Consider the following 25,274-nt stretch of genomic DNA (forward strand, 5'->3'; position numbering starts at 1 on the left):
GCCCCATATGTGGGGGAAAACCACTGTTTAGGCACATGCCGGGGCTCGGAAGGGAAGTAGTGACGTTTTGGAATGCAGACTTTGATGGAATGGTCTGCGGGCATCATGTTACGTTTGCAGAGCCCCTGATGTGCCTAAACAGTAGAAACCCCCCACAAGTGACCCCATTTTGGAAACTAGACCCCCCAAGGAACTAATCTAGATATGTGGTGAGCACTTTGAACCCCCAAGTGCTTCACTGAAGTTTACAACGCAGAGCCGTGAAAATAAAAAATCATTTTACTTTCCTCAAAAATGATGTTTTAGCAAGCAATTTTTTATTTTCACAAGGGTAACAGGAGAAATTGGACCCCAATAGTTGTTGCCCAGTTTGTCCTGAGTACACTAATACCCCATATGTGGGGATAAACCACTGTTTGGGCACACATCGGGGCTCGGAAGGGAAGCAGTGACGTTTTGAAATGCAGATTTTGATGGAATGGTCTGCGGGTGTCACGTTGCATTTGCAGAGCCCCTGATGTGCCTAAACAGTAGAAACCCCCCACAAGTGACCCCATTTTGGAAACTAGACCCCCCAAGGAACTTATCTAGATGTGTGGTGAGCACTTTGAACCCCCAAGTGCTTCACAGAAGTTTATAACGCAGAGCCGTGAAAATAAAAAATAATTTTTAATTCCTCTAAAATTATGTTTTAGCAAGCAATTTTTTATTTTTGCAAGGGTAACAGGAGAAATTGGACCCCAATAATTGTTGCCCAGTTTGTCCTGAGTATGCTGGTACCCCATATGTGGGGGGTAAACCACTGTTTGGGCGCACGTCGGGGCTCGGAAGGGAGGGAGCACCATTTGACTTTTTGAACGCAAGATTGGCTGGAATCAATGGTGGCGCCATGTTGCGTTTGGAGACCCCTGATGTGCCTAAACAGTGGAAACCCCTCAATTCTAACTCCAACACTAACCCCAACACACCCCTAACCTTAATCCCAACTCTAGCCATAACCCTGATCACAACCCTAACCCCAACACACCCCTAACCACAACCCTAACCCCAACTTTAACCCCAACACACCCCTAACCCTAACCACAAGCCTATTCTTAACCCTGTTTCCAACCCTAGCCCTAATTCCAACCCTAACTCTAATTCCAACCCTAAGGCTATGTGCCCACGTTGCGGATTCGTCTGAGATTTTTCTGCACCATTTTTGAAAAATCCGCAGGTAAAAGGCACTTGCATTTGCTGCATTGCTTAAAAGGAGAGGTGTTCATACGAGAAGGAATTTTAGAGGACTGTGACTGTTGCCTGGTTTGTAAATGTGGTAATTCCCTTCCCTCCTCTTACTTTAATTTTTCCCCATCCTCCCCACCCCAGTGCATTCCTCTGTTATATGTGAGTGAATATTTGTATGCCTGGTGTTTTCAGTTTACCCTTGTTTGTGTAGCCTTGTTTGTTGGGTTGGTGTACTGCGGTGCACAGTAGCGCCCTTCTTACCTGGGTGGGGAAAGAACAGTCTGAGGGCTAACTCAAAAGATAAGGCAAAAGTGACGGCCGCGACCTCTTCACCTTCAGAAGTATAGGGCGAGCTAGGGCTCTAGTGTTAGGGACAGAGAAGGAGTCCCTGGTCCGGAGTCACCCGACAGCTGAGTCGTGACATTATGGAGCAAAACTACCGTATATTTTCGTTATGAGCATTTATGCCTCTTTTAATGCATCCCTTTATTTTATTTGCCTTGGCAGCAACTGCCTGGCACTGGTCACTAAATTTGAATTTGCTGTCCACCTATACGTCCAAGTGTTTTTCAGTTAGTTTCACCCAGTGTTTTACCATTTAGTACATAATTGCGCATTTTATTTCCTCTGCCCAAGTGCATGACCTTACGTTTTTCTATTTCTCATCCCAAACCTGCAGTTTACGCAGATCCCTCTGTAATATTAAATTCTTCTCCTATGTCTTGATTACCCTGCAGAGTTAATACTGTCAGCAAATAAATATATTGTAACCATAAAAATGTACTGTATTGCTGTCACATCTGGGAGGCCTCATGGTCATTGCAGGGTCAGCTACTTGTACTCACTAGTTTAGTGCATTAGTCTTGCTAATTATTTCCGCAGGATTACATCTCTCATCCTTCTAAATGCCTTCTGTAGCATACTAAAGTAATTGGCTGCAAATTCCACAAATACATGGAGTGACTGAGTTGAGTAGAGATGTAACCAACTGTAACAGCCAGCCTCTGGTGGGCCTGCAATGCCAGGGTTATGGAGTGGGTAAACCTCCGAGTCCTCAATTTCCTAGACGCCTGACTCCACAGCACTGCCCCCTACTGAGCATGTACATAAAGTGCAGCACAGATTCATCTCACCTAAAAGCCGAGATCCTTGGATTAGGAACAGAACAGACATTTCTAGGACATTTCATAACTTTCCCAAATTCTTATGAAAACATTTACAGCACATCCTGCATTGTACTACTGTACCCAATGTATTATATATTTTAGGAGTCGGTCCATTATGTACTGACTCCACCAATATGGACACGGACTCAGACTTCACAGCCCTGTGCAAAACTATTAGGCCCTGTTCAGTCTTTGTTTCTGCAGTGTATTCAGTGGTTCCACTTGACTCCCTAAAAACAAGATCCAGATGAAGCCCTAACGGGGCAATAGAATACGATGATACGCAGTTCAAGTAGCTCTGAAGTTATAGAGACACGGAAAAAGAAAAAGTTCACTTCAACCCCTTTCATGTCATTGAATTTCATGGCCTTTTCAGGGAGTTTGTCTGAATCTTATTTCTAGGGGGATTTGGGCAGATCACCTGAACGCACTGCAGAAAATGGTGTGAACAGGGACTTGGATGTGTATGGCAAAACAGAGAACTGGTTGTACTTTATGTCCCATTGCAGAGAGAAATGGCAGCGGGACTTATTTCAGTGATTTCCAACCTCTCTTAGACTATAAGAGCTGTACAATATGTGCCATAAATGTCTTCTCATGGACTAAACAACTAATCCATGAGAAACTCAGGAAATTATGATGTGAGACATGAATTATTTCCTAAGATTGGTTGCTAGACCGGAAGTGTGAGGAAATGTATACATCCATGTATATTGTGTCAGTGCCTGCCATTTTCTAACATGTTTTCTTTCTCGTTCTTTTAGGCTTTAATGCTGGAAAACCTGCAGAAACACTCTACGCCTCACACCGGTTTCCAGCCCAACTCGCAGGTATATGTATTGCTACATTGTTCATTTCCACATGGGGTCAGTGTGTCTCTTTGACTCTAAGGCAAAGTGCACACGTTGCAGAATGGGGTGCAAAATTTTCTGCACAAAATCCGCATCTCCTGGCAGAATCCGCAGGTGCAGATTTGCCGCGGATTTTGTGCGTTTTTTTTATGCGGAATTGATGCAGATTTTGTGCGGATTTTCTGCGGTTTTTACCACTGCGGATTTCTATAATGGAAGGGTACAGAAACGCTGCAGATCCACACAAAAGAAGTGACATGCACTTCTTTTAAATCCGCAGCGTTTCCGCGTGGATTTTTCCGCACCATCTGCACAGCTTTTTTTTTTTTTTTTCCACATTGATTTACATTGTACTGTAAATCACAGTGCGGATCTGCAGTGTTTCTGCGCGAAAAATCCGCTGCGGATGCGCACTAAATCCACATCATGTGCACATAGCCTAAAAGACGTGTGTTTGGGTTTTTTTTTTGTTGTTGTTGGGTCATTCAGATGAATGGCTGACCATGTATTGCATAAATTGTCTAGCTATGCCAGATCCACTTTCGATTTTGGTTTCTAGAAGAGGGATTTAATCAGCAATCTTCCCTTTATGATATCCAGAAAAATAATTTATGGACATCCATACAGAGAGATCAAGTTAACCTAAGGGCTGGTAGATCTTAAACGGGTTGTCCACCCCTTTTCCTACATTTAAAAGCGGGCCAGCATGGTCTGAAAACAAAGTATAATCCCCTATGGAAACCCAAAGCTCCTGTTGTAGTTGTTCCAATGTCCCCTGCCAGCCTCTATACTTCCTCTTCTGACAGACTGATAAGTTACTGATATAGTGGTCTCGTACTCGTCTCTGCGAAGCAAGAAGGCAAGGAGACAGGCTCAGGGACTTTGGCACCTAGAGGAATGTCGGGGCTATCTTGGGGATAGATGATATATATATTTTTTTCTTTTTTTTTTGTGGGCCAAATTAGGCTAGGTTCTTTCATAGGAGGTTGTCAGGGATAATAAGAAAAGTCTGCGAGAATTTTAATCCCAGAAAATGCAATTTTTTCGAATGATACAGGCTTAATCTGCAGATGAATAGGGTTAATCTGCAGGTAAATAGCATTACAATGTTGCCCGGATGCCTTAATGAATGTTCTTATTTCTGCCCGGGAGCTGCCGGCTTTCAGTCATGGGGGATGCATAGAGCAGTTAGTCACCGCTCTGCACAGATGCTCTGCAGCTTGATCCACGTGCCGCCACTAACAGTACACTGAGCAGTGACTAAAGCTGCTCCATGCACGCCCCCATTACTGAAAGCTAGCTGTTTCTGGGAGGAAATAAATTAATTTTCTCCCTGTAGTTGCTCACTCAGCAAGGCGACCGGGCAGCATTTTCTGGCATGTAAGCCTACTTGAGGCGGACACACAGATAGACAGTGTCTGTGTGTCCGCTTCCATAAGGTGCACACGCCTGAAAATGATGTCCAACAGAGCACACAATTACTTCCACTGCACAGTTGGTCAATATATCTAAATATTTATTTCCTGCAGATGGGGGAAGAAATGGGACAAAACAGTTTCATAAAGCAGTACCTGGAAAAACAGCAGGAGCTGCTCCGGCAGCGTCTACAGAAAGAAGCACGAGAGGCACAAGAAGCAGAAGGTAGGCTATATTTGATTTTTTTTTTTTCTCCCCCCCCAGTGATCTGAATGAAAGTATTGTACTGTCTTCTGGTCACAATAGTGTCTATATTTTCTTCAGAATTAAAGCACCCCTAGGTGCTTCACGGATTTTTATGACGGTGAGCCGTGAAAATATAAAATCACATTTTTCCAACAAAAATGTTTTGGCCCCAAAGTTTTCATTTTCACAAGGGCAGCATGAGAAAATGGACCCGAAAATTTGTTGTGCAATTTCTCCTGAGTATGCAGATACCCCATATGTGGGGGAAAACTACTTTTGGACACAAGGTTGAGCTTGGAGAGCCCCTGATATGCCTAAACCGTGAAAACACCCCACAAGTTTCCCAATTTTTGGAAACTACACCCTTCAAGGAATTATCTAGAGGCATAAAGTAATGATTTAATGCTTTTGGTTTTACTGGTGTATGAATTTATAATGTGGTGTTATATGTAAGATGTGCAGGGTACATTAGACTATGAAAGTGTGTTGTGTCAACAGGGTGAAAACAAATTTTATTAATTTATGGATGTGTGGTATACTTTGAAACAATCCTTAATGCATAGGCCAGGTTTCTCAGGTGAGGTTTCACAATGGTAAATTGTCTTTTCGGACTCCCCTCTTGGAGTATACTCTGCACCTTTTTTGTGTTCTTCCTGATGAAGTTTGGGGAACCTCGCCAGGAAAATGTTGACCTGCTACGATACGGGCACTATCGGTTTCAGAAGTACTGGGACCCTCACCGTTCTTGCTGCCTAACATTAGGGCCTTGATGACTACCTCCTGAAACTGAAGGAAGGTCCCCATATTTCTGCAGATCAAAACAGCAGAAAAGCATTGTACAGTGCCATCTGTACAATGTACATGGACAACTTTTTGTACCATAATTCAGCTTTTCTCATTGCACTGTGTAGTTTGAGGACCTGATCTCAGAGATCCACACATCTCCATGAACTTAATTATTATCCAAGACACAATCTGGCTTTGGGACTTGTGCTGTGGTACCTCGGACAGCGACATGGGAGCTGTTGTCACAGTGTATGATGAGGGGGTCGTGGCACCATCAGACCAGAGGTATAGGTAAGGGTTATTTTGTATAAGTATCTGTCTATCGCGCCACAATGTTATGATGAATTTTGGGTCAATATAGTGTATCATGCCGTGCGGCAGGAGAGATTTCTTTATCCTAACAACTATTACATGTACATAGGTGGTGGGATCTAATGTTGTGATAAGTATACCTCTGGCCTGTGGTGCCTATATATTGGTACTATCTCCATCAATGCTGTTTTTATAATGTTGGAATATTGTTTCAAATAAAATGTATACGTTTTTTGTACAATGAGGTTTTTGTGCAATCTTTTGTAGGTCATAACAGTGTATGATGGTAAAGATGAGGACATCCCTCTTGTCCATATGCTTGACCACCAGCATGTTGTCGCTGCATTGGGTTCAGCTTAGGCTACTTTCACACTTACGTTGTTTAGAATCCATCACAAAGCGTCGTTTTGGGAAAAAACGCATCCTGCAAATTTGCCCGCAGGATAAGTTTTTTTCCCATAGACTTGTATTACCGACGGATCGTGACGTGTGGCCACACGTTTTGTCCGCCGTGCACTGGTTGCGTCGGATTTTGGCGGCCCATCGTCTGGGAAAAAAAACTACGTTTTTCTGCGCGTTGTATCCAGTTTTTCCGTCTGCGCATGCCCAGCAGGAAATGTCTCTCTCTGTCTTTCCTCCCCGGGACTGCAGACGGAAATGTGAATGAACACACTTCCGTCGGTACGTAGCGCTGACGCTTTGTGACGGGCGACTACCGACGGAAATGTGAAAGTAGCCTTAGGACGGCCTCTCTGATTTCGTTGCACGGTGCCACATGCAACTGTACCTCTGAGAGAGAGGGTCTTGAAAAGTGGGACGCTGGTGTAAAAGTTATCAATGTAGAGGTGATATCCTTTATCCAGCAGTAGGTGCAGCAATTCCCACATAATTTTCCCACTCACCCCCAGGACAGGGATCCTTTCGGGGGGATTAATCCTGGTGTCCTTCCCCTCGTAGACCCTAAATCTGTGGGTGTTCCCCGAGGTACTCTCGCACAGTTTGTACAGTCTTATTTCGTACCTGGACCTCTTACTGGGCAGGTATTGTCGGAATTTTAGCCTCCCTTTGAAGTGAATGAGCGATTCATCAATAGCGATGTCCCTCTGGGGTGTGCACGCCTCAGCAAATTTTCTGCTGAAGTGTTCAACCACTGGCCGAATTTTATATAGACGATCAAAGTTGGGATAGTCTCAGGGAGGACACTGCGCATTATCACTGCAATGCTAAAATGTTTGCATCCCTTCAAATTGTATCATTGTCATGGCTATGCGGAATACCGGTGTACTTTATGGTGAACGCAAGTGCTCATTCCTCGAGCTTGCCTAAGGTGCTCGGGTGTGCACATGTATCACGGGTGCTTGCGTGACATGTAGGCAGCCACAAAACATGCAGGGATTGCACTTGCACTCCTCACTAGTGCTGTATAGTATATCAGTACTTTAGTGTTGACAAAACTCTTATTTCACTGTGCCCATATGCAGCATATGTGCCCTCAAATGTCATAATTTCTTCTGCATTTACAGGGAGTCCATCTGGCATATGATGTGAGATTTTGGGTGAAAATGAATGGGCATATAAATTTGTCTGGGCCACCTTCAGAGTTATTATATCCTCTCTGAAAAAGAATTTAAAAAAAATCAATTTCTGTGACGCCTGTAACTTCAGATTGGATTCCTGAGCTGCCCGTGAAATTCAGAATAGCAGACTGATAATTTTCAGAGGAGGAGGGATAGAGTCCATATGGAATCGACTGCTGAAGGGTTTTCCTCAGTTCTAGGGCACCTTGCTGGGGATCCCGCCTCATTAGATGTGGAGGAGAAGGAAAAAATGAGGAACGTGGGATCTTCCTCACTGGCTGAATCCGGGTCGAAGGCAGGGAAAGCGAATGCCTCCTCTTCCAAATGGCTTCTTCTTGACAAATGGGCCATTTTTATTTTATTCTTATAACCATGGGGATGTGTGTGTAAGGGGATGTGCACATGTTGCGGATTCTCTGCGGATCCGCAGCGTTTTTTGAGGTGCAGAAACGCTGCAGATCCGCAATTGATTTTACGGAACAATGTAAATCAATGACAAAAAAAAATGCTGTGCACACTCAGACTGCCCCCTGACGAAGCCGACGCGAAACGCGCGTTGGGGCTGCGGCGGTGACACCTTTGCTCCTGATGAATGGGTAAGAGCTATTGAACCGGGTGTAGTCTAACATATGCCGTTTGGGTAAGCGGTACCCCACTGTGGGTTAGATGGATTCTGATTGCTAGTCACTTGGTTCGTTAGGCTCTTTTACCTCAAACTTGCACTAATTGCACTTTAGGATGGAATACTATCAGTGAGTTATGGGGGTGTCACTGCAGTGATTACTTCAGTGTTTTCCGTAGGTTCCCTTGCTGTCTGTTATATCTATGATTATTTATTGTTTTCATACTGTGTAAATTGATTGTTCTATGAATAAAACGTGTATTTTTTACTTTCTCTAAATGGGACTGAGAGTCCGTGTGTTGTTCTCTGGTTTGTCTAATGTGCTTTTGGAGTGTCCTAGACTGTTATAATTGATCTCTGATATGGTTACCTTCTTGACACTATACTACTAGTATGTGTGAGAGATCAAGAGCATTTTTCTCCATTGTGGGATGTTTTTATTATAATATTTTTTATAATATTTTTTGTGAATCTGCAGCGTTTTTGTACCCATTCCATTATAGAAAACCGCAGGGGTAAAAAAACGCAGCAAATCCGCAAGAACACCGCAGCAAAAACGCACAAAAAACCGCTGCAGAACCGCACAAAAAACCACAGGTGCGTTTACTGCCAGGAGAGGCAGAATCCGCACCAGAAATTCCTAAGCCTAATCCGCAAGGTGTGCACATAGCCTTAGTGGTGCTTTTACATGTGTATTGTGTGGGGCTTGTGTAAAAGGTACTATATATTATGTTTACTATAAGGATATGTTCACATGTTGAGTAACATTTAGGCTATGTGCACACGTTGCGGATTAGGCTTAGGAATTTCTGGTGCGGATTCTCTCTCCTGCCAGAAAACGCACCTGCTTTTTTTTTTTGTGCGGTTCCGCAGCGTGTTTTTGCTGCGGTTTTCTTGCGGATTTGCTGCGGTTTTTACCCTTGCGGTTTTCTATAATGGAATGGGTACAAAAAACGCTGCAGATTCACAAAAAAGAAGTGACATGCTACTTCTTTTAAACCGCAGCGTTTCTGCCGCGGATTTTCCGCAAAGTGTGCACAGCATTTTTTTTCTCATTGATTTACATTGTACTGTAAATCAATTGCGGATCTGCAGCGTTTCTGCACTGCAAAATACGCTGCGGATCCGCAGAGAATCCGCAACGTGTGCACATACCCTAAAGCACCATTTCTCCTTCGCCTCATTGGGGGACACAGACCGTGGGTGTATGCTGCTGCCACTAGGAGGCAGACACTAAGTGATACAAAGAAAGTTAGCTCCTCCCCTGCAGTATACACCCTCCTGCTGGCTCTCAGCTAACCAGTTCTTGCTTAGTGTCCGTAGGAGGCACACGGATGGGTCTGCTATTCAGACCCAAAGCTCTTTATTATTCTATTTTTAATTTTTTTTAAATTTTACCTCTTACAACGAACGAAGGGGCGACTGATCCTTTCAAGGCTCCGATCTCCTCGAACCATCAACAGGCGAGCACGAGAGTGTCGCCTCTCCGTATCCTCTCCTGCGACTTGGGATGCCAAGCCTGGGCTGATTCTTAGGGGCGACGGGTCCCTTCAAGGGCACCGATCTCCCTGCACCCTGAACAGGCGAGCACATGGAGTGCCGGGACGCGCACCAATGGTGAGTGGATCCAGTCAGCGATGGGCCTCTGCAGTGGGATATTCAGATGCTGACAGGCAGCCTCAGCTTCCCTGTGGCCCACCTCCCTGAGGCAACGCTCCGGCCGGCTGCAAAAATTTAGCCCCCCGGCTTCGGCCATTGTGTAGGCCGCATCCCGGAAGTCGCGCCCGCACTATGGCGTGCTAAGGCGGCTCTGCCCGCTTTTCTGGCACTTCTCGCCTGGCACGGGAGCGCTCAATTTTCTCGGCCACTACAACGCCCCTCAATTCTACCGCTGGTATCGCTCCCGCCGACTGCAGAAATTTAGGCCCGGCTTTGGCCTATTCATGGACATCTCGAGACTCCGCCCACATAGTGTCTGTGGCTCCGCCCCCCGAATTGGCGCTTCTCGCTCTCTGCGAGATTTTACCACCTCTGCAACTCCCAGTGGCCATCTTGGTCCACCCGGCCGGCTCACACAGGGTGACGATTTTTTTGCATTAAAGGGGCAACTCCGGTTCTGCTCTACACTACGCAGTGTCCCTCATAAGTAGACTAAGCTCCCTCGTAGAGCATTTGCCATTCAGTGCAGATAAGCCATTCACTGGACAGAAGCCTCTACGTGGGATGCCATGCCTGGTCTGATTTTTTTTTTTTTTTTTTTTAAGGGCGACGGGTCCTTTAAAGGGCACTGATCTCCCCACACCATCAACAGACGAGCACATGGAGTGTCGCCTCCATGTATCCTCTTCTGCATCCAAGCCTAACGCCAATCTGCAACATCAGTACCCGGGTAAGGAAGTACCTCACCAGTATTCCCTGGTCTTAAAGGCACTTGACCAGTATTCCCTGGTCTTAAAGGCGCATGACCAGTATTCCCTGGTCTTAAAATCACATGACCAGTATGCCCTGGTCTAAAAGGCACATGACCAGTATGCCCTGGTCTAAAAGGCACATGATCAATCCGAAGCCGGTCACACCTAAATGAGCTCAGGAGCCCTCCGCCGCTGATCCCAGTTTATTTCAGGGTACCTAGTTCCCTCAGTGGACTTCGTCACTGACCGCAATCCATGGTTTCTCTGACCAAGAGGTTGAATCCCTCCATGAACCCTCTGTGATTCGGAGTGCTCGCAGGACCGCTATACATGGTCCCTCTCCTACATGGGAGCCGTCGGCTAGCAGGGGCCATAAGTATTCTAGAAACGTACAGGCATCTAGAAACGTACAGGCATCTAGAAAACTGAAGTTTTCATTTCCTGATCTCTCTCCCCAATGATTTGCTGAGAACAAGGCTCGGAATATGGATCGGATATTGCCTTGGATCTCGACTTGCCAGAGCTTCAGAAAAGGATGGATTCACCTATTTATATCATCAACCAATCTCTGTACATTGATGAGGGACAACCTGCCCTGTCCACCCAGGGACCTGAACTCTGTGGATGTATAGAGGCACCCTTTTTTGGTGTCCGAGCACACCCCTGTGCATCACCACTATTTAGCAGATGATGCAAGAAGGCGGACGATCCCTCTCCACTTCCCTGTTAAGAGGATGGTGGACCGAGGGTTCCTAATTTTTAACTCTGCACTGTCAAAAGACAGCGGTAATGGCAAGAGACTGCTTTTTCCCGAACTGCCGGATGCAGCCGCGCATTCTGCCACTTGGCAGATTAACTGGGTGTTATCTCCTGTGGTATACCTACCAGTATCCCTGCCCGATGTATCATCAATTAAAAATACCATGGACTGTCAGGTAGCAAATCTGGTTCGTTTCGTCTTGCGGCTTCAGGTTCAGCGCTCTACCCTTCCTTAGCCGCCGCATGGGTTGCTAGAGCAATGGACTCCTGGTCGGAGACCTTAACTACTACTTTGATTCACACCAGTAACTTTTTCCCGAAGACAGTACAGCTCACCAATCAAATCTTCTGAGCGAGAGTCTAACAAAGGATCGTTTGTTTCCTACAGACCCAACCAGCAGTGGAAGGGTTGTCCAGGACAGTCTAGATCTAAGGGATCTTGGTTCCAAAAAGGGGACCGAAAAGTAAGACTGATCTTGGACCTCAAGCTTCTAACAACCTTTGACAAGGTCCTCCTTTTTTGGATGGAGTTCCTCCGCTCAGCCATTACTTCAACAGAAAAAGGTGGAGTTTCTGGCATCAATCGACATTCAAGATGCTTACCCTGACGTTCCTATTTTTCCCCTCTTCAAAAGTTCCTTCACTTTTCCATTCGCGAACAGCATTTTCAAGTTACGACCTTGCCTTTCGGCCTTGCTACCACACCCAGTGTGTTCGCAAAGGTTATTAAGGCTGTCATGTTCCTCTTGCACCCTAGAGGCATGGTCGTCCTGCCCTATTTGGTTGACTTTCTAGACGCTCTTCCAGGACTACGCTAAGTCGTCTATATCACTTGCGATACCTTCTCACCTGGGCTGGCAGCTAAACTTAGACAAGTTTTCCTCATTTCCAGCCCAGTAGATCCTTTTTGAGGATGATCCTGCACACTTCCAGAAGGATGGTAATTCTCCCTCGAGACAAGGTCGCGGCCCTTCAACAGGGAGCTCGCGCACTTGATCACTCATCCCCTCATTTCATTCGATTTGCTAGGAAGGTTCTGAGGAAAAATGTAGACGACAATAGAAGCAGTTTCCTTCCTCTCCCTCATTTTCAGCAAGTCAAACAGGCTTCAGAGGGTAGTCTCTGAGCTCCTTCCTCATCCAGGGCCTTTCTCCCGGTTCAATGGTTATTGGTGACTACCAATGCCAGTCTTCTTCTCCCGATCATTGCTCTGGGGATTCGAACGGTACGGCTAGTCCTACAGCAGGTCCACTGCCTTCTGGCGGGTCACCCCATCCAAATTCAATTGGATAATGCCACGGCTGTGCCATACGTCAATCATCTAGCAGGTACCCACAGTCAGGCGCCAGGGCCGAGTTACCTCACATTCTCTGATGGGCCGAGATCTATCATTCTGTGATCTCGGCAGTACATATCCCAGGAGTAGAACTCTGGCCGGCATACATATTCAGCCGTCAGGGTTCCCCTCAAGTGAGTGGGAACTTCACCGGAAAGTCTTCCATCAGATCTGCCTTCACTGGAGCTCTCCAGTTGTAGATCGGATGGCGTCCAGACTGAACGCCAATGTACTCGAGTTCATGGATCGGCCTCCAGATCTAAGAGACATCGCAGTGCATGCTCTGGTTCTTCCGTGGTACCAGTTTCCATAACCCTCTTCCACTACTTCCGAAAGCCTTTCGGAAGCAGAAAGGGCCCCAGTGATCCTCGGGGATCCGCACTGACCACGTCAGTTTTTTTGTTTGCGGAGCTATTATCTTTCCGTCTTCTTGCAACAGGGAGTTTTCACATGTAGTTCTTCCCTATCGCATACCGTTAGATCTTTGGGACCTTAATGGTCCTGGGAGTCTTACAGTAGATTCCTTTTAATCCGGACAGACTTTCTATCAGAGAAGGTCGCCCTTTTTTTCTCTGCGATCTTGTCATCCTGATGAGTCTTCAGAGCTTGCCGCTCTGTTCTTTCAGACTTTTTTCCTTATTACCATCAACGCAAGGTTGTCTTCAGGCCATTCCCGTCCCTTCTTTCCAAGGTGGTATTGTTTTCTCACTGTTATGAGGGCATCGTTCTTCCCTCATTTCTTTCGGCTCCAGTCTACAAAACGGAATGGGTTTCCCATAATCTCAACGAAGTGAGTGCTCTGAGCAGGTACGTATCGAGGAGGGCGTCCTTCCAAAGTCGGACACTTTATTTGGGCTTCCTGATGATAAGGCTTCCTGATGGTTACAGGAAGGGTTTAGCCGTTTCATCGGCCATGTTAGCCTGGTGGATTCGTTTCACCATCCATGAGTCCTTCTGTGTTAGATGTCAGCCTATCTCCCTGTCTATCGAGGGATCTAGGCACCAGGCGTCGGCAAAGCACGCCTGCAAGCTTGTGGATTCGTCCAGTCCGCATGCATTCTTGAAGCACTATAATCCCCACACTTCCACAGATGTGAGTCTGGGCAGGCGGACTCTACAGGCCGCGGTGGCGCACTTGTAAGTAGCGGTTACACAGGGCCTGATCTGATGTTGTACCCACCCAGGGACTGCTTTAGGATGTCCCATGGTCTGTGTCCCCCAATGAGGCGAAGGAGAAATAGGGATTTTTGTGTACTCACCGTAAAATCCTTTTCTCCGAGCCATTCTTTGGGGGACTCAGCTCCCACCCTGTTATTAGCTTGTGTTTGTTTTATAATTTGACATGCTATACTCTCATATATAATATGTCATGCTATACGCTAATTTGTTATTGATCTCCTACTGCTTTTGCACCGAACTGGTTAGCTGAGAGCCAGCAGGAGGGTGTATACTGCAGGGGAGGAGCTAACTTTCTTTGTATCACTTAGTGTCAGCCTCCTAGTGGCAGCAGCATACACCCATGGTCTGTGTCCCCCAATGAATGGCTCGGAGAAAAGGATTTTACGGTGAGTACAGAAAAATCTCTATTTCTGCAGCTCTTGGCAGGAAAAACTCAGCTACAAAAATGCACGTTTTTTGGTGCATTTTTTTTTTAATGATTTGAGTTAAGTCAGTGGTGAGAAACACAGGGCAAAAGCTGACAGAGAATTGACGTAATGCAGATTATTTTCTGCACCAAATCTGCAAGTCAAAAATAAGCAATGTGTGCATGACACTTCAGGTTTCTCATTCACTTTGCTGGCATCAGGTTTTGCTTTAGGTTTTGTTAACAAATCCACTTGGCAAAAATGCAACATGTGCACACAACCTAAGAAGTAGAGGGGGAAAAGGAAAAATTTAAATGAAACCAAAATGAAACATTTTGTATAAAAAAAAAAAAAAAAATTAGTGACATTCACTACACTAATTCGCTACCTATAAGGCCATGTTCACACTTTGCGGTGTGCTCTGCGGGTTCTCCCGCAGCGGATTTGATAAATCTGCAGGGCAAACCTGCTGCGGTTATCCCTGCAGATTTATCGCGGTTTGTTCCGCGGTTTCCGCTGCGGGTTTCCGCCTATACTATTGATGCTGCATATGCAGCAATATGCAGCATCAATAGTAATGTTAAAAATTGGTTATACTCACCCTCTGACGTCGCGATCTCCTCGGCGCTGCACGCGGCGCTCCGGTTCCAAAGTTGCTGTGCCGAGAAGGACCTTCGTGACGTCACGGTCATGTGACCGCGACGTCACCGCAGGTCCTGTTCGCACAGCAACTGAGACCGGGGACGGCCGCGTGCAGCGCTGAGAGGTGAGTATAGCATCATTTTTTTATTTTAATTCTTTTTTTTACACTATTTATGCTTCCCAGGGCCTGGAGGAGAGTCTCCTCTCCTCCACCCCGGGTAGCAACCGCACATTATCCGCTTACTTCCCGCAACGTGGGCACAGCCCCATGCGGGAAGTAAGCGGATCAATGCATTCCTATGGGTGCAGAATCGCAGCAATTCTGCACAAAGAAGTGACATGCTGCGGGTTGTAAACCGCTGCGTTTCTGCGCGGTTTTTCCCGCAGCATGTGCACAGCGGTTTGCGGTTTCCATAGGGTTTACATGTTAATGTAAATGCTATGGAAACTGCTGCGGACCCGCAGCATCAAAATCGCCGCGGATCCGCGGTAAAAACCGCGAAGTGTGAACATGGCCTGAAGCTACTCGGCGCTAACTGTTTTTATTGTGCAAAAGAAAAACTGACATCACCCCCCTAATGTGCTAACTCTCTAACTATAAAGCTACTGTGCACTAACTAATACTATTTTTTTCTACAAGAAAATCAGATGTCATGAACACTGCAAAGTTCGCTACTGTACCTATAGCAAAAGAGGAAAAAAAAGGTCCCTTGATGCAGACTTGCTGCGGCCACGGGAAGCGCACATGTTGGTGGCACAAGAAAAAAAACTCCTAAAATTGAGCACTAATGTTGGTGCAAAATACAACTGGGTGTGCCCGTAAAAGGTGCCAAAAAAGTGCAACAAAATTGCAATTGAGGGTAGGTGGGTGGGGGAGCTGGAACAGGCATCTGAGAACTGCTGCTGCTGTGATCACAGTTCACTCGCACAGGATGGCAGGAGACAAGGAGACGCAGCAGGATCGCGCTTGCCATCTTTCTCTGAGAGCTATACAGGGGCTACACAACCATTGTGCACAACAAATCTGAGGAAAAGATGGCCTGAAGAGCAGCGTTTATTATTTTACACCACCCGATGCTGATTGGCAGAACAATAGCTATTGATCAATCGGCGCCAGAAGTGACATCGTGATTACCCCATCCACTGTGACTAGTGTGATTGGTGCCGTCTGACACTAGCAGTTTTTTGCAGCGTTTTTTTTAATGCAAATTTTCAGCTGCGTGTTACAGTACCAGCAAACTCTGAGCTTTCAGAAATCTCTTGCACACAGCTTGTGTTTTTGTTTTTTTTTGTCATCAGGATTTTGTGCTTTGTATGTGGTTTTTTTTTTTTTTGCACAATGGAGCATGCCACTTCTTTCAGCGTTTTTCACCCTTTGAAATGACTGGGTGGTGAAAAAACGCCGGTATCCGGTTTTGCTGCTCTTTTTTTTGTGTGCCAAAACCTGATTGTGTAGAATAGGACTAAAGTTTATCAGCATGCACAAGAGACAAATCTAGCATGCCAAAACCGCCTCAAAAAATCCAAGAAAAACCAAGTAAACATATTTTTGTTTTTTTTTTCTGCAGCAAAACCTGATCTCTTGGAAGAAAAAAAACAAACACTGAGAAAACTCCTACTGTGAACTTACACTGACAGCTACATGTAGAGCAGAGCTGAAGACTCCCATGTCTGTCATGAGGAGCCTCCTGTGAAAGCCAGCCCATGACTGGTGTTTATAGGAGATTGTGATTTTTGCCATACATAGCAGTGTAAGTATAGCACAAGCGATCAGGCGATCACCGCTTCATGTCCCCTATGAGGACTATTAAATAATGTAAAAAGTGAGAAAAAAAACATAAACACGCCCTTACACAGCCCCATATCACGAAAATTGAAAGCGTTACGGGTCTTGTAAAATGGCAATTTAGAATTCTTTTTTTTTCATCAGTTAAATAAAACAAACAAAGTCCTACATGTTTGGTATCTCCGTATTCGTACTGACCTGGAGAATCATATTGCCAGGTCAACTTTACTGTATAGTGAACATAGTAAATGAAAAAAAAAAATTGGAAAATTGCACTCTTTTTAATTTTTTTTTATTTTTTTTTTATTTCAACGCACTTGAATTTTTTTTCTCCAGTACATGATGTGGTAGAATGAATGGTGTCATTCAAAAGTACAACTTGACCCGCCAAAAAAAGCCCTCATACTTCTATTGAAGGAAAATTAAAAGTTTAGTCTCTTGGAAGGAGAGGAAAGAACAAAAAAGGAAAATGGCCATGTTACGAAGGGGTTAACTCTCTAATATACCAACCACAGTTACTGAGGAAATCAGATTTAAAAAAAAATAAATATTGCAATAACCCACAAATGTCATTTATTTATTTTTCACTGAGTGTCCCCATTAACCCCTTCCCGACATTTGACGTACTATCCCGTCGAGGTGGGGTGGGCCCGTATGACCGCCGACGGGATAGTACGTCATAGCCGATCGGCCGCGCTCACGGGGGGAGCGCGGCCGATCGCGGCCGGGTGTCGGCTGCATATCGCAGCTGACATCCGGCACTATGTGCCAGGAGCGGTCACGGACCGCCCCCGGCACATTAACCCCCGGCACACCGCGATCAAACATGATCGCGATGTGCCGGCGATGCAGGGAAGCATTGCGCAGGGAGAGGGCTCCCTGCGGGCTTCCCTGAGCCCCCCGCAGCAACGCGATGTGATCGCGTTGCTGCGAGGGTCTTACCTCCCTCCCTGCCTGCTCCAGACCCGGATCCAAGATGGCCGCGGATCCGGGTCCTGCAGGGAGGGAGGTGGCTTCACAGACGCCTGCTCAGAGCAGGCACTGTGAAGCAGCCTGCACCTCTCGCAGATCGGTGATCTGTCAGAGTGCTATGCAAACTGACAGATCACCGATCTGTATTGTCCCCCCCTGGGGCAAAGTAAAAAAGTTAAAAAAAAAATTTCCAAATGTGTAAAAAAAAAAAAAAAAAAAAAAATATTCCAAAATAATGAAAAAAAAAAAAAATATTATTCCCATAAATACATTTCTTTATCTAAATTTTAAAAAAAAAACAATAAAAGTACACATATTTAGTATCGCCGCGTCCGTAACGACCCCACCTATAAAACTGCCCCACTAGTTAACCCCTTCAGTAAACACCGTAAGAAAAAAAAAAAAAAAACGAGGCAAAAAACAACGCTTTATTACCATACCGCCGAACAAAAAGTGGAATAACACGCGATCAAAAAGACTGATATAAATATCCATGGTACCGCTGAAAACGTCATCTTGTCCCGCAAAAAACAAGCCGCCATACAGCATCATCAGCAAAAAAATAAAAAAGTTATAGTCCTGAGAATAAAGCGATACCAAAATAATTATTTTTTCTATAAAATAGTTTTTATCGTATAAAAGCGCCAAAACATAAAAAAAATGATATAAATGAGATATCGCTGTAATCGTACTGACCCGACGAATAAAACTGCTTTATCAATTTTACCAAACCCGGAACGGTATAAACGCCTCTCCCAAAAGAAATTCATGAATAGCAGGTTTTTGGTCATTCTGCCTCACAAAAATCGGAATAAAAAGCGATCAAAAACGGTCACGTGTCCGAAAATGTTACCAATAAAAACGTCAACTCGTCCCACAAAAAACAAGACCTCACATGACTCTGTGGAGCAAATGTGGAAAAATTATAGGTCTCAAAATGTGGAGACGCAAAAACTTTTTTGCTATAAAAAGCGTCGCTGGTTTCACACTTCCGTTTTTGTCTGCAGCGTTTTTTGCACAAAAAAACGCATGCGTTTTTTCCCTATATTTAACATTGAAAACGCATGCGGTTTTTTTGTACGCGTTTGGTCGCGTTTTCAAACGCATGCGGTTTTTTTCTGCATGCGTTCATTTTCAGAAATACAACCTGCAGTATTTTCTTGCGTTTTTAAGCACATGCGTTTGTTTGCGTTAAAAACGCATGCATTTTTATCGAAAAAAACAGAAAACACACTGAAAAGCCACCCACCACCATCAAGGTGATAAAGGGATCCAAACCCTAACCCTAACTCTACCCCTAACCTCACCCCTAACCGTTTAATGAACATTTTCTGACAGTCATAGTGCCACGTATTTCAGTGCCACGTATTTCAGTGCCACGTATTTCAGTGCCACGTATTTCAGTGCCATGTATTTCAGTGCCACGTATCACGTATTTCAGTGCCACATATTTTAGTACCACGTATTTCAGTTGCACGTATTTCAGTGCCACGTATTTCAGTGCCACGTATTTCAGTGCCACGTATCACGTATTTCAGTGCCACGTGTTTCAGTGCCACGTATTTCAGTGCCACGTATTTCAGTGCCACGTATTTCAGTGCCATGTATTTCAGTGCCACGTATCACGTATTTCAGTGCCACATATTTTAGTACCACGTATTTCAGTTGCACGTATTTCAGTGCCACGTATTTCAGTGCCACGTATTTCAGTGCCACGTATTTCAGTGCCACGTATCACGTATTTCAGTGCCACGTGTTTCAGTGCCACGTATTTAAGTGCCACGTATCACATATTTCAGTGCCACGTATTTCAGTGCCACGTATTTCAGTGCCACGTATTTCAGTGCCACGTATTTAAGTGCCACATATCACATATTTCAGTGCCACTTATTTAAGTGCCACGTATTTCAGTGCCACGTATTTCAGTGCCACGTATTTCAGTGCCACGTGTTTCAGTGCCACGTGTTTCAGTGCCACGTATTTAAGTGCCACGTATTTCAGTGCCACGTATTTCAGTGCCACGTATTTCAGTGCCACGTATTTCAGTGCCACGTATTTCAGTGCCACGTATTTCAGTGCCACGTATTTCAGTCACGTTTAGGGTTAGGGTTAGGGGTAGGGTTAGGGTTAGGGCTAGGGTTGGAGGTAAAGTTAGGGTTGGGGCTAAAGTTAGGGTTGGGGCTAAAGTTAGGGTTAGGGTTTGGATTACATTTACGTTTGGATTAGGGTTGGGATTAGAATTATGGGTGTGTCAGGGCTAGGGGTGTGGTTAGGGTTACCGTTGGGATTAGGGTTAGGGGTGTGTTTGGGTTAGGGTTTCAGGTAGAATTGGGGGGTTTCCACTGTCCAGGCACATCAGGGGCTCTCCAAGCGCGACATGGCGTCCAATCTCAATTCCAGCCAATTCTGCGTTGAAAAAGTAAAACAGTGCTCCTTCCCTTCCGAGCTCTCCCGTGCGCCCAAAAAGGGGTTTACCCCAACATATGTGTTATCAGCGTACTCGGGACAAATTGAACAACAACTTCTGGGGTCCAAGTTCTCTTGTTATCCTTAGGAAAATAAAAATTTGGGGGGCTAAAAATCATTTTTGTGGGAAAAAAAAGATGTTTTATTTTCACGGCTCTGCATTATAAACTGTAGTGAAACACTTGGGGGTTCAAAGTTCTCACAACACATCTAGATAAGTTCCTTGGGAGGTCTAGTTTCCAATATGGGGTCACTTGTGGGGGGTTTGTACTGTTTGGGTACATCAGGGGCTCTGCAAATGCAACGTGACGCCTGCAGACCAATCCATTTAAGGCTGCATTCCAAATGGCGCTCCTTCCCTTCCGAGCTCTGTCATGCGCCCAAACAGTGGTTCCCCCCCACATATGGGGTATCAGCGTACTCAGGACAAATTGGAAAACAAATTTTGGGGTCCAATTTATTCTGTTACCCTTGTAAAAATACAAAGCTGGGGGCTAAAAAATCATTTTTGAGAAAAAAAAAAAAAATTATTTTCACGGCTCTGCGTTATAATCTGTAGTGAAACACTTGGGGGTTCAAAGCTCTCAAAACACATCTAGATAAGTTCCTTAGGGGGTCTACTTTCCAAAATGGTGTCACTTGTAGGGAGTTTCAATGTTTAGGCACATCAGGGGCTCTCCAAACGCAACATGGCGTCCCATCTCAATTCCAGTCAATTTTGCATTGAAAAGTCAAATGGCGCTCCTTCCCTTCCAAGCTCTGCCATGCGCCCAAACAATGGTTTACACCCACATATGGGGTATCAGCGTACTCAGGACAAATTGCACAACATTTTTTGGGGTCCAATTTCTTCTCTTACCCTTGGGAAAATAAAAAATTGGGGGCAAAAAGATCATTTTTGTGAAAAAAATATGATTTTTTATTTTTACGGCTCTGCATTATAAACTTCTGTGAAGCACTTGGTGGGTCAAAGTGCTCACCACACATCTAGATAAGTTCCTTAGGGGGTCTACTTTCCAAAATGGTGTCACTTGTAGGGAGTTTCAATGTTTAGGCACATCAGGGGCTCTCCAAACGCAACATGGCGTCCCATCTCAATTCCAGTCAATTTTGCATTGAAAAGTCAAATGGCGCTCCTTCCCTTCCAAGCTCTGCCATGCGCCCAAACAATGGTTTACACCCACATATGGGGTATCAGCGTACTCAGGACAAATTGCACAACATTTTTTGGGGTCCAATTTCTTCTCTTACCCTTGGGAAAATAAAAAATTGGGGGCGAAAAGATCATTTTTGTGAAAAAATATGATTTTTTATTTTTACGGCTCTGCATTATAAACTTCTGTGAAGCACTTGGTGGGTCAAAGTGCTCACCACACATCTAGATAAGTTCCTTAGGGGGTCTACTTTCCAAAATGGTGTCACTTGTAGGGAGTTTCAATGTTTAGGCACATCAGGGGCTCTCCAAACGCAACATGGCGTCCCATCTCAATTCCAGTCAATTTTGCATTGAAAAGTCAAATGGCGCTCCTTCCCTTCCAAGCTCTGCCATGCGCCTAAACAATGGTTTACACCCACATATGGGGTATCATCGTACTCAGGACAAATTGTACAACAACTTTGGGGGTCCATTTTCTCCTGTTACCCTTGGTAAAATAAAACAAATTGGAGCTGAAATAAATTTTGTGTGAAAAAAAGTTAAATGTTCATTTTTATTTAAACATTCCAAAAATTCCTGTGAAACACCTGAAGGGTTAATAAACTTCTTGAATGTGGTTTTGAGCACCTTGAGGGGTGCAGTTTTTAGAATGGTGTCACACTTGAGTATTTTCTATCATATAGACCCCTCAAAATGACTTCAAATGAGATGTGGTCCCTAAAAAAAAAATGGTGTTGTAAAAATGAGAAATTGCTGGTCAACTTTTAACCCTTATAACTCCGTCACAAAAAAAAATTTTGGTTCCAAAATTGTACTGATGTAAAGTAGACATGTGGGAAATGTTACTTATTAAGTATTTTGCGTGACATATGTCTGTGATTTAAGGGCACAAAAATTCAAAGTTGGAAAATTGCAAAATTTTCAAAATTTTCGCCAAATTTCCATTTTTTTCACAAATAAACGCAAGTTATATCGAATAAATTTTACCTTTAACATGAAGTACAATATGTCACGAGAAAACAATGTCAGAATCGCCAAGATCCGTCAAAGCGTTCCAGAGTTATAGCCTCATAAAGGGACAGTGGTCAGAATTGTAAAAATTGGCCCGGTCATTAACGTGCAAACCACCCTTGGGGGTGAAGGGGTTAAGGTAAATAAAAAAACAGGAAAAACAAACAGAGCCATAGCCAATCCGAATTGTCAAAAAAGTGTCCGATACATTTTAAATTTAGTGCCCCTTTCTTCTTAACCCCTTCACCCACCTAGCCTGCTTTCACCTTCATGACTAGGCCACATTTTACAGTTCTGACCACTGTCACTTTGAGGTAATCACTCTGGAACACTTCAATTGATCCCACTGATTTTGAGATGTTGTTGTTTTGTAACATATTGTACTTAATGATCGTTGTAAAATTTCTTCAATATGATTTGCGTTTATTTGTGAAAAAAAATTATAAAATTTAGCAATTTTCCAACTTTTAATTTCTATGCCCTTTAACCCCTTAGCGACCGCCGATACGTCTTAAAACAGCGGCCACTAAAGATACTTATTCCCTCATTGCCGTATTAAACCGGTGATTGGGAATAAGGCTGTAGCGACCCCCAGAGTCAGAAAATCTCCAGGGTCTCGGCTACCAGTGCTGTGACCCGGGACAATATGTGAATAATTGCGATCACAAAAAAAGTGTGCCGGCGGTTTCAATGATTGCTTTCTCTTCTGACATGATATACATGTCAGAGGAGAGAGACCTGACGCCTCCTGTTCCCTCTTGATCAGTCCCCTGGCTCGGCGTCATCTACCTGGGGAAAAAAATGTTGGGCACATGCACAGTGCGCCTTCTGAGATCTCATCTGCCAAGCCGGTACCCGGCAACAATAGAAACATTTTCCTGTTGGTTCATTTTGATCACTGAGAGACACTATCACAATAATCAAAATAAAAAAATAAAAAATAGTAAATCACATCCCCCTTTGTCACCCCCTTAGTTAGATAAAAAAGTTAGGACTGAGGTTAGAATGTTTTTTTTTTTCAAAATTAAAGTTTTGAGCGCAAGTGCTCGCTACTAGAGTTTGCATTGGGTGCTTGGGTATGCACAAAGTGTTGCAGGGACTCGAGCATTCACGATACTTGGTACATACCCAAGCAACTGATGCAAACTGTAGTAGCGGGCACTTGCGCTCAACACTGATGACAACATATTCAATACTAGCTGTTTCCAGCCAGCTAACGCTCGGCACGCTCAGGAGCCTCGTGTGGTAATGTGGGGGGACGGAGCTTCGTGTGGTAATGTGGGGGGACGGAGCATCGTGTGGTAATGTGGGGGGACGGAGCATCGTGTGGTAATGTGGGGGAACGGAGCCTCGTGTGGTAATGTGTGGGGATGGAGCCTCGTGTGGTGATGTGTTGGGGGCGGGATTATGTGTGGTGATGTGGGGGGGCAGGATTATGTGTGGTGATGTGGGGGGTGGGATTGTGTGTGGTAATGTGGTGGGGGGCGGGATTGTGTGTGGTAATGTGGTGGGGGGCGGGATTGTGTGTGGTAATGCTGTGGGCGGGATTGTGTGTGGTAATGTGGGGGGCGGAGCTACTGTGCAGGGGGCGGGATTAGCGAGTAATCACGATGCCTCTTGTATATATAGATGACGACCTAATGTTATCACATTCTGTCATACCTGTGGTTTCAATATGCTCACTGTACCCCTGGATAAAATCCTTGAGGGGTGTGGTTTCCAAAATGGGGTTTCCACTGTTTGGGCAGAACAGGGGCTCTCCAAACACGACATGGCGTCCACTAATTATTCCAGCAAATTTTACATTGAAAGTCAAATGGAGCTCCTTCCCTTCCGAGCCCTGCTGTGCTCCCAAACAGTAGATTTCCCCCACATATTGGTTATCTGCGTATTCAGGAGAAATTGCACAACAAATTTTGGGGTCCATGTTCTCCTGTTACCCTTGGCAAAATAAAAGTTTGGGTCTAAAGTAAATTTTTGGTGAAAAAAGTTGAATGTTCATTTTTATTTTTTTTTCTTTCACATTGCTTCAGTTCCTGTGAAGGGCCTGGAGGGTTAATAAACTTCTGGAATGTGTTTTTGAGCACCTTGAGGGGTGCAGTTTTCAGAATGGTGTCACTTTTGGGTATTTTCTGAAATTAGGCGCCTCAAAGTCACTTCAAAGGTAATGTGGTCGCTTAAAAAAAAAAAAAAATTGAAGGATAAATGAGAACTCGCAGGTCAACTTTGAACCCTTCTAACGTCCGAGCAAAAATGAATTTGTTTCCAGATTTGTGCTGAAGTAAAGTAGACATGTGGGAAATGTTATTTATTGAAGGTTTGTGTGACACATCTCTCTGATTTAAGGGCATAAAAAGTAAGTTTGAAAATTGTGAAATGTTTGGGTTTTTTTCACAAATGAATGCAAGTCAGAGTGAAGAAATTTTGCCACCATCATGAAGTACAATATTTCATGAAAACAAACATTCTCAGAATCACCGGGATCCGTTGAAGCGTTCCAGAGTTATAACCACATAAAGTGACAGTGGTCAGAATTGTAAAATTTGGCTTGGTCATTTGTTAAAATTGGTTGGCTCTGTCATTAAGGGGTTAAATCAGAGAATTATCTCACACAAAATAGTTAATAAATAACATTTCCCACATGTCTACTTTACATCAGCACAATTTTGGAAACATTTTTTTTTTTGTTAGAAGGGTTAAAATTTGACCAACGATCTCTCATTTTTCCTACTAAATTTACAAAACTTTTCTTTTTTTTTTTTTTTTTGGGACCACATTATATTAAGACCTCGATTACTAAGTCCTGGAACTGAAGGCACATACCGGTCTGGCCTGCACATCATGATGGCACAAAAACATTGTACATTGCCATCTGTACTAATTGCACGGCCAGCTTCTTGTACCACACCTTGGCTTTTTCCATGGCACTGGAGGACTTGATCAGAG

At 44.5% G+C, this 25,274-nt stretch overlaps 1 protein-coding gene across 9 annotated transcripts in view; it reads left to right on the forward strand.

Moving 5' to 3' along the window:
- Window positions 1–25,274, forward strand: part of ACIN1 (apoptotic chromatin condensation inducer 1) — a 151,384-nt gene that overhangs the window by 28,275 nt on the left and 97,835 nt on the right. For all 9 annotated transcript variants that reach the window (XR_013224159.1, XR_013224161.1, XR_013224162.1 and 6 more), the window contains exons 2-3: window positions 3,158–3,223; window positions 4,774–4,885. Coding sequence is in view for 4 of the 9 variants with exons in the window: in XM_077298863.1 (XP_077154978.1) it covers window positions 3,158–3,223; window positions 4,774–4,885 (178 nt within the window). In the remaining 5 variants the exon portion in view is untranslated. The remainder of the gene's footprint in view (window positions 1–3,157; window positions 3,224–4,773; window positions 4,886–25,274) is intronic.

This window comes from Ranitomeya variabilis, chromosome 1 (assembly GCF_051348905.1).
Source record: "Ranitomeya variabilis isolate aRanVar5 chromosome 1, aRanVar5.hap1, whole genome shotgun sequence".
Classification (NCBI taxonomy): domain Eukaryota; kingdom Metazoa; phylum Chordata; class Amphibia; order Anura; family Dendrobatidae; genus Ranitomeya; species Ranitomeya variabilis.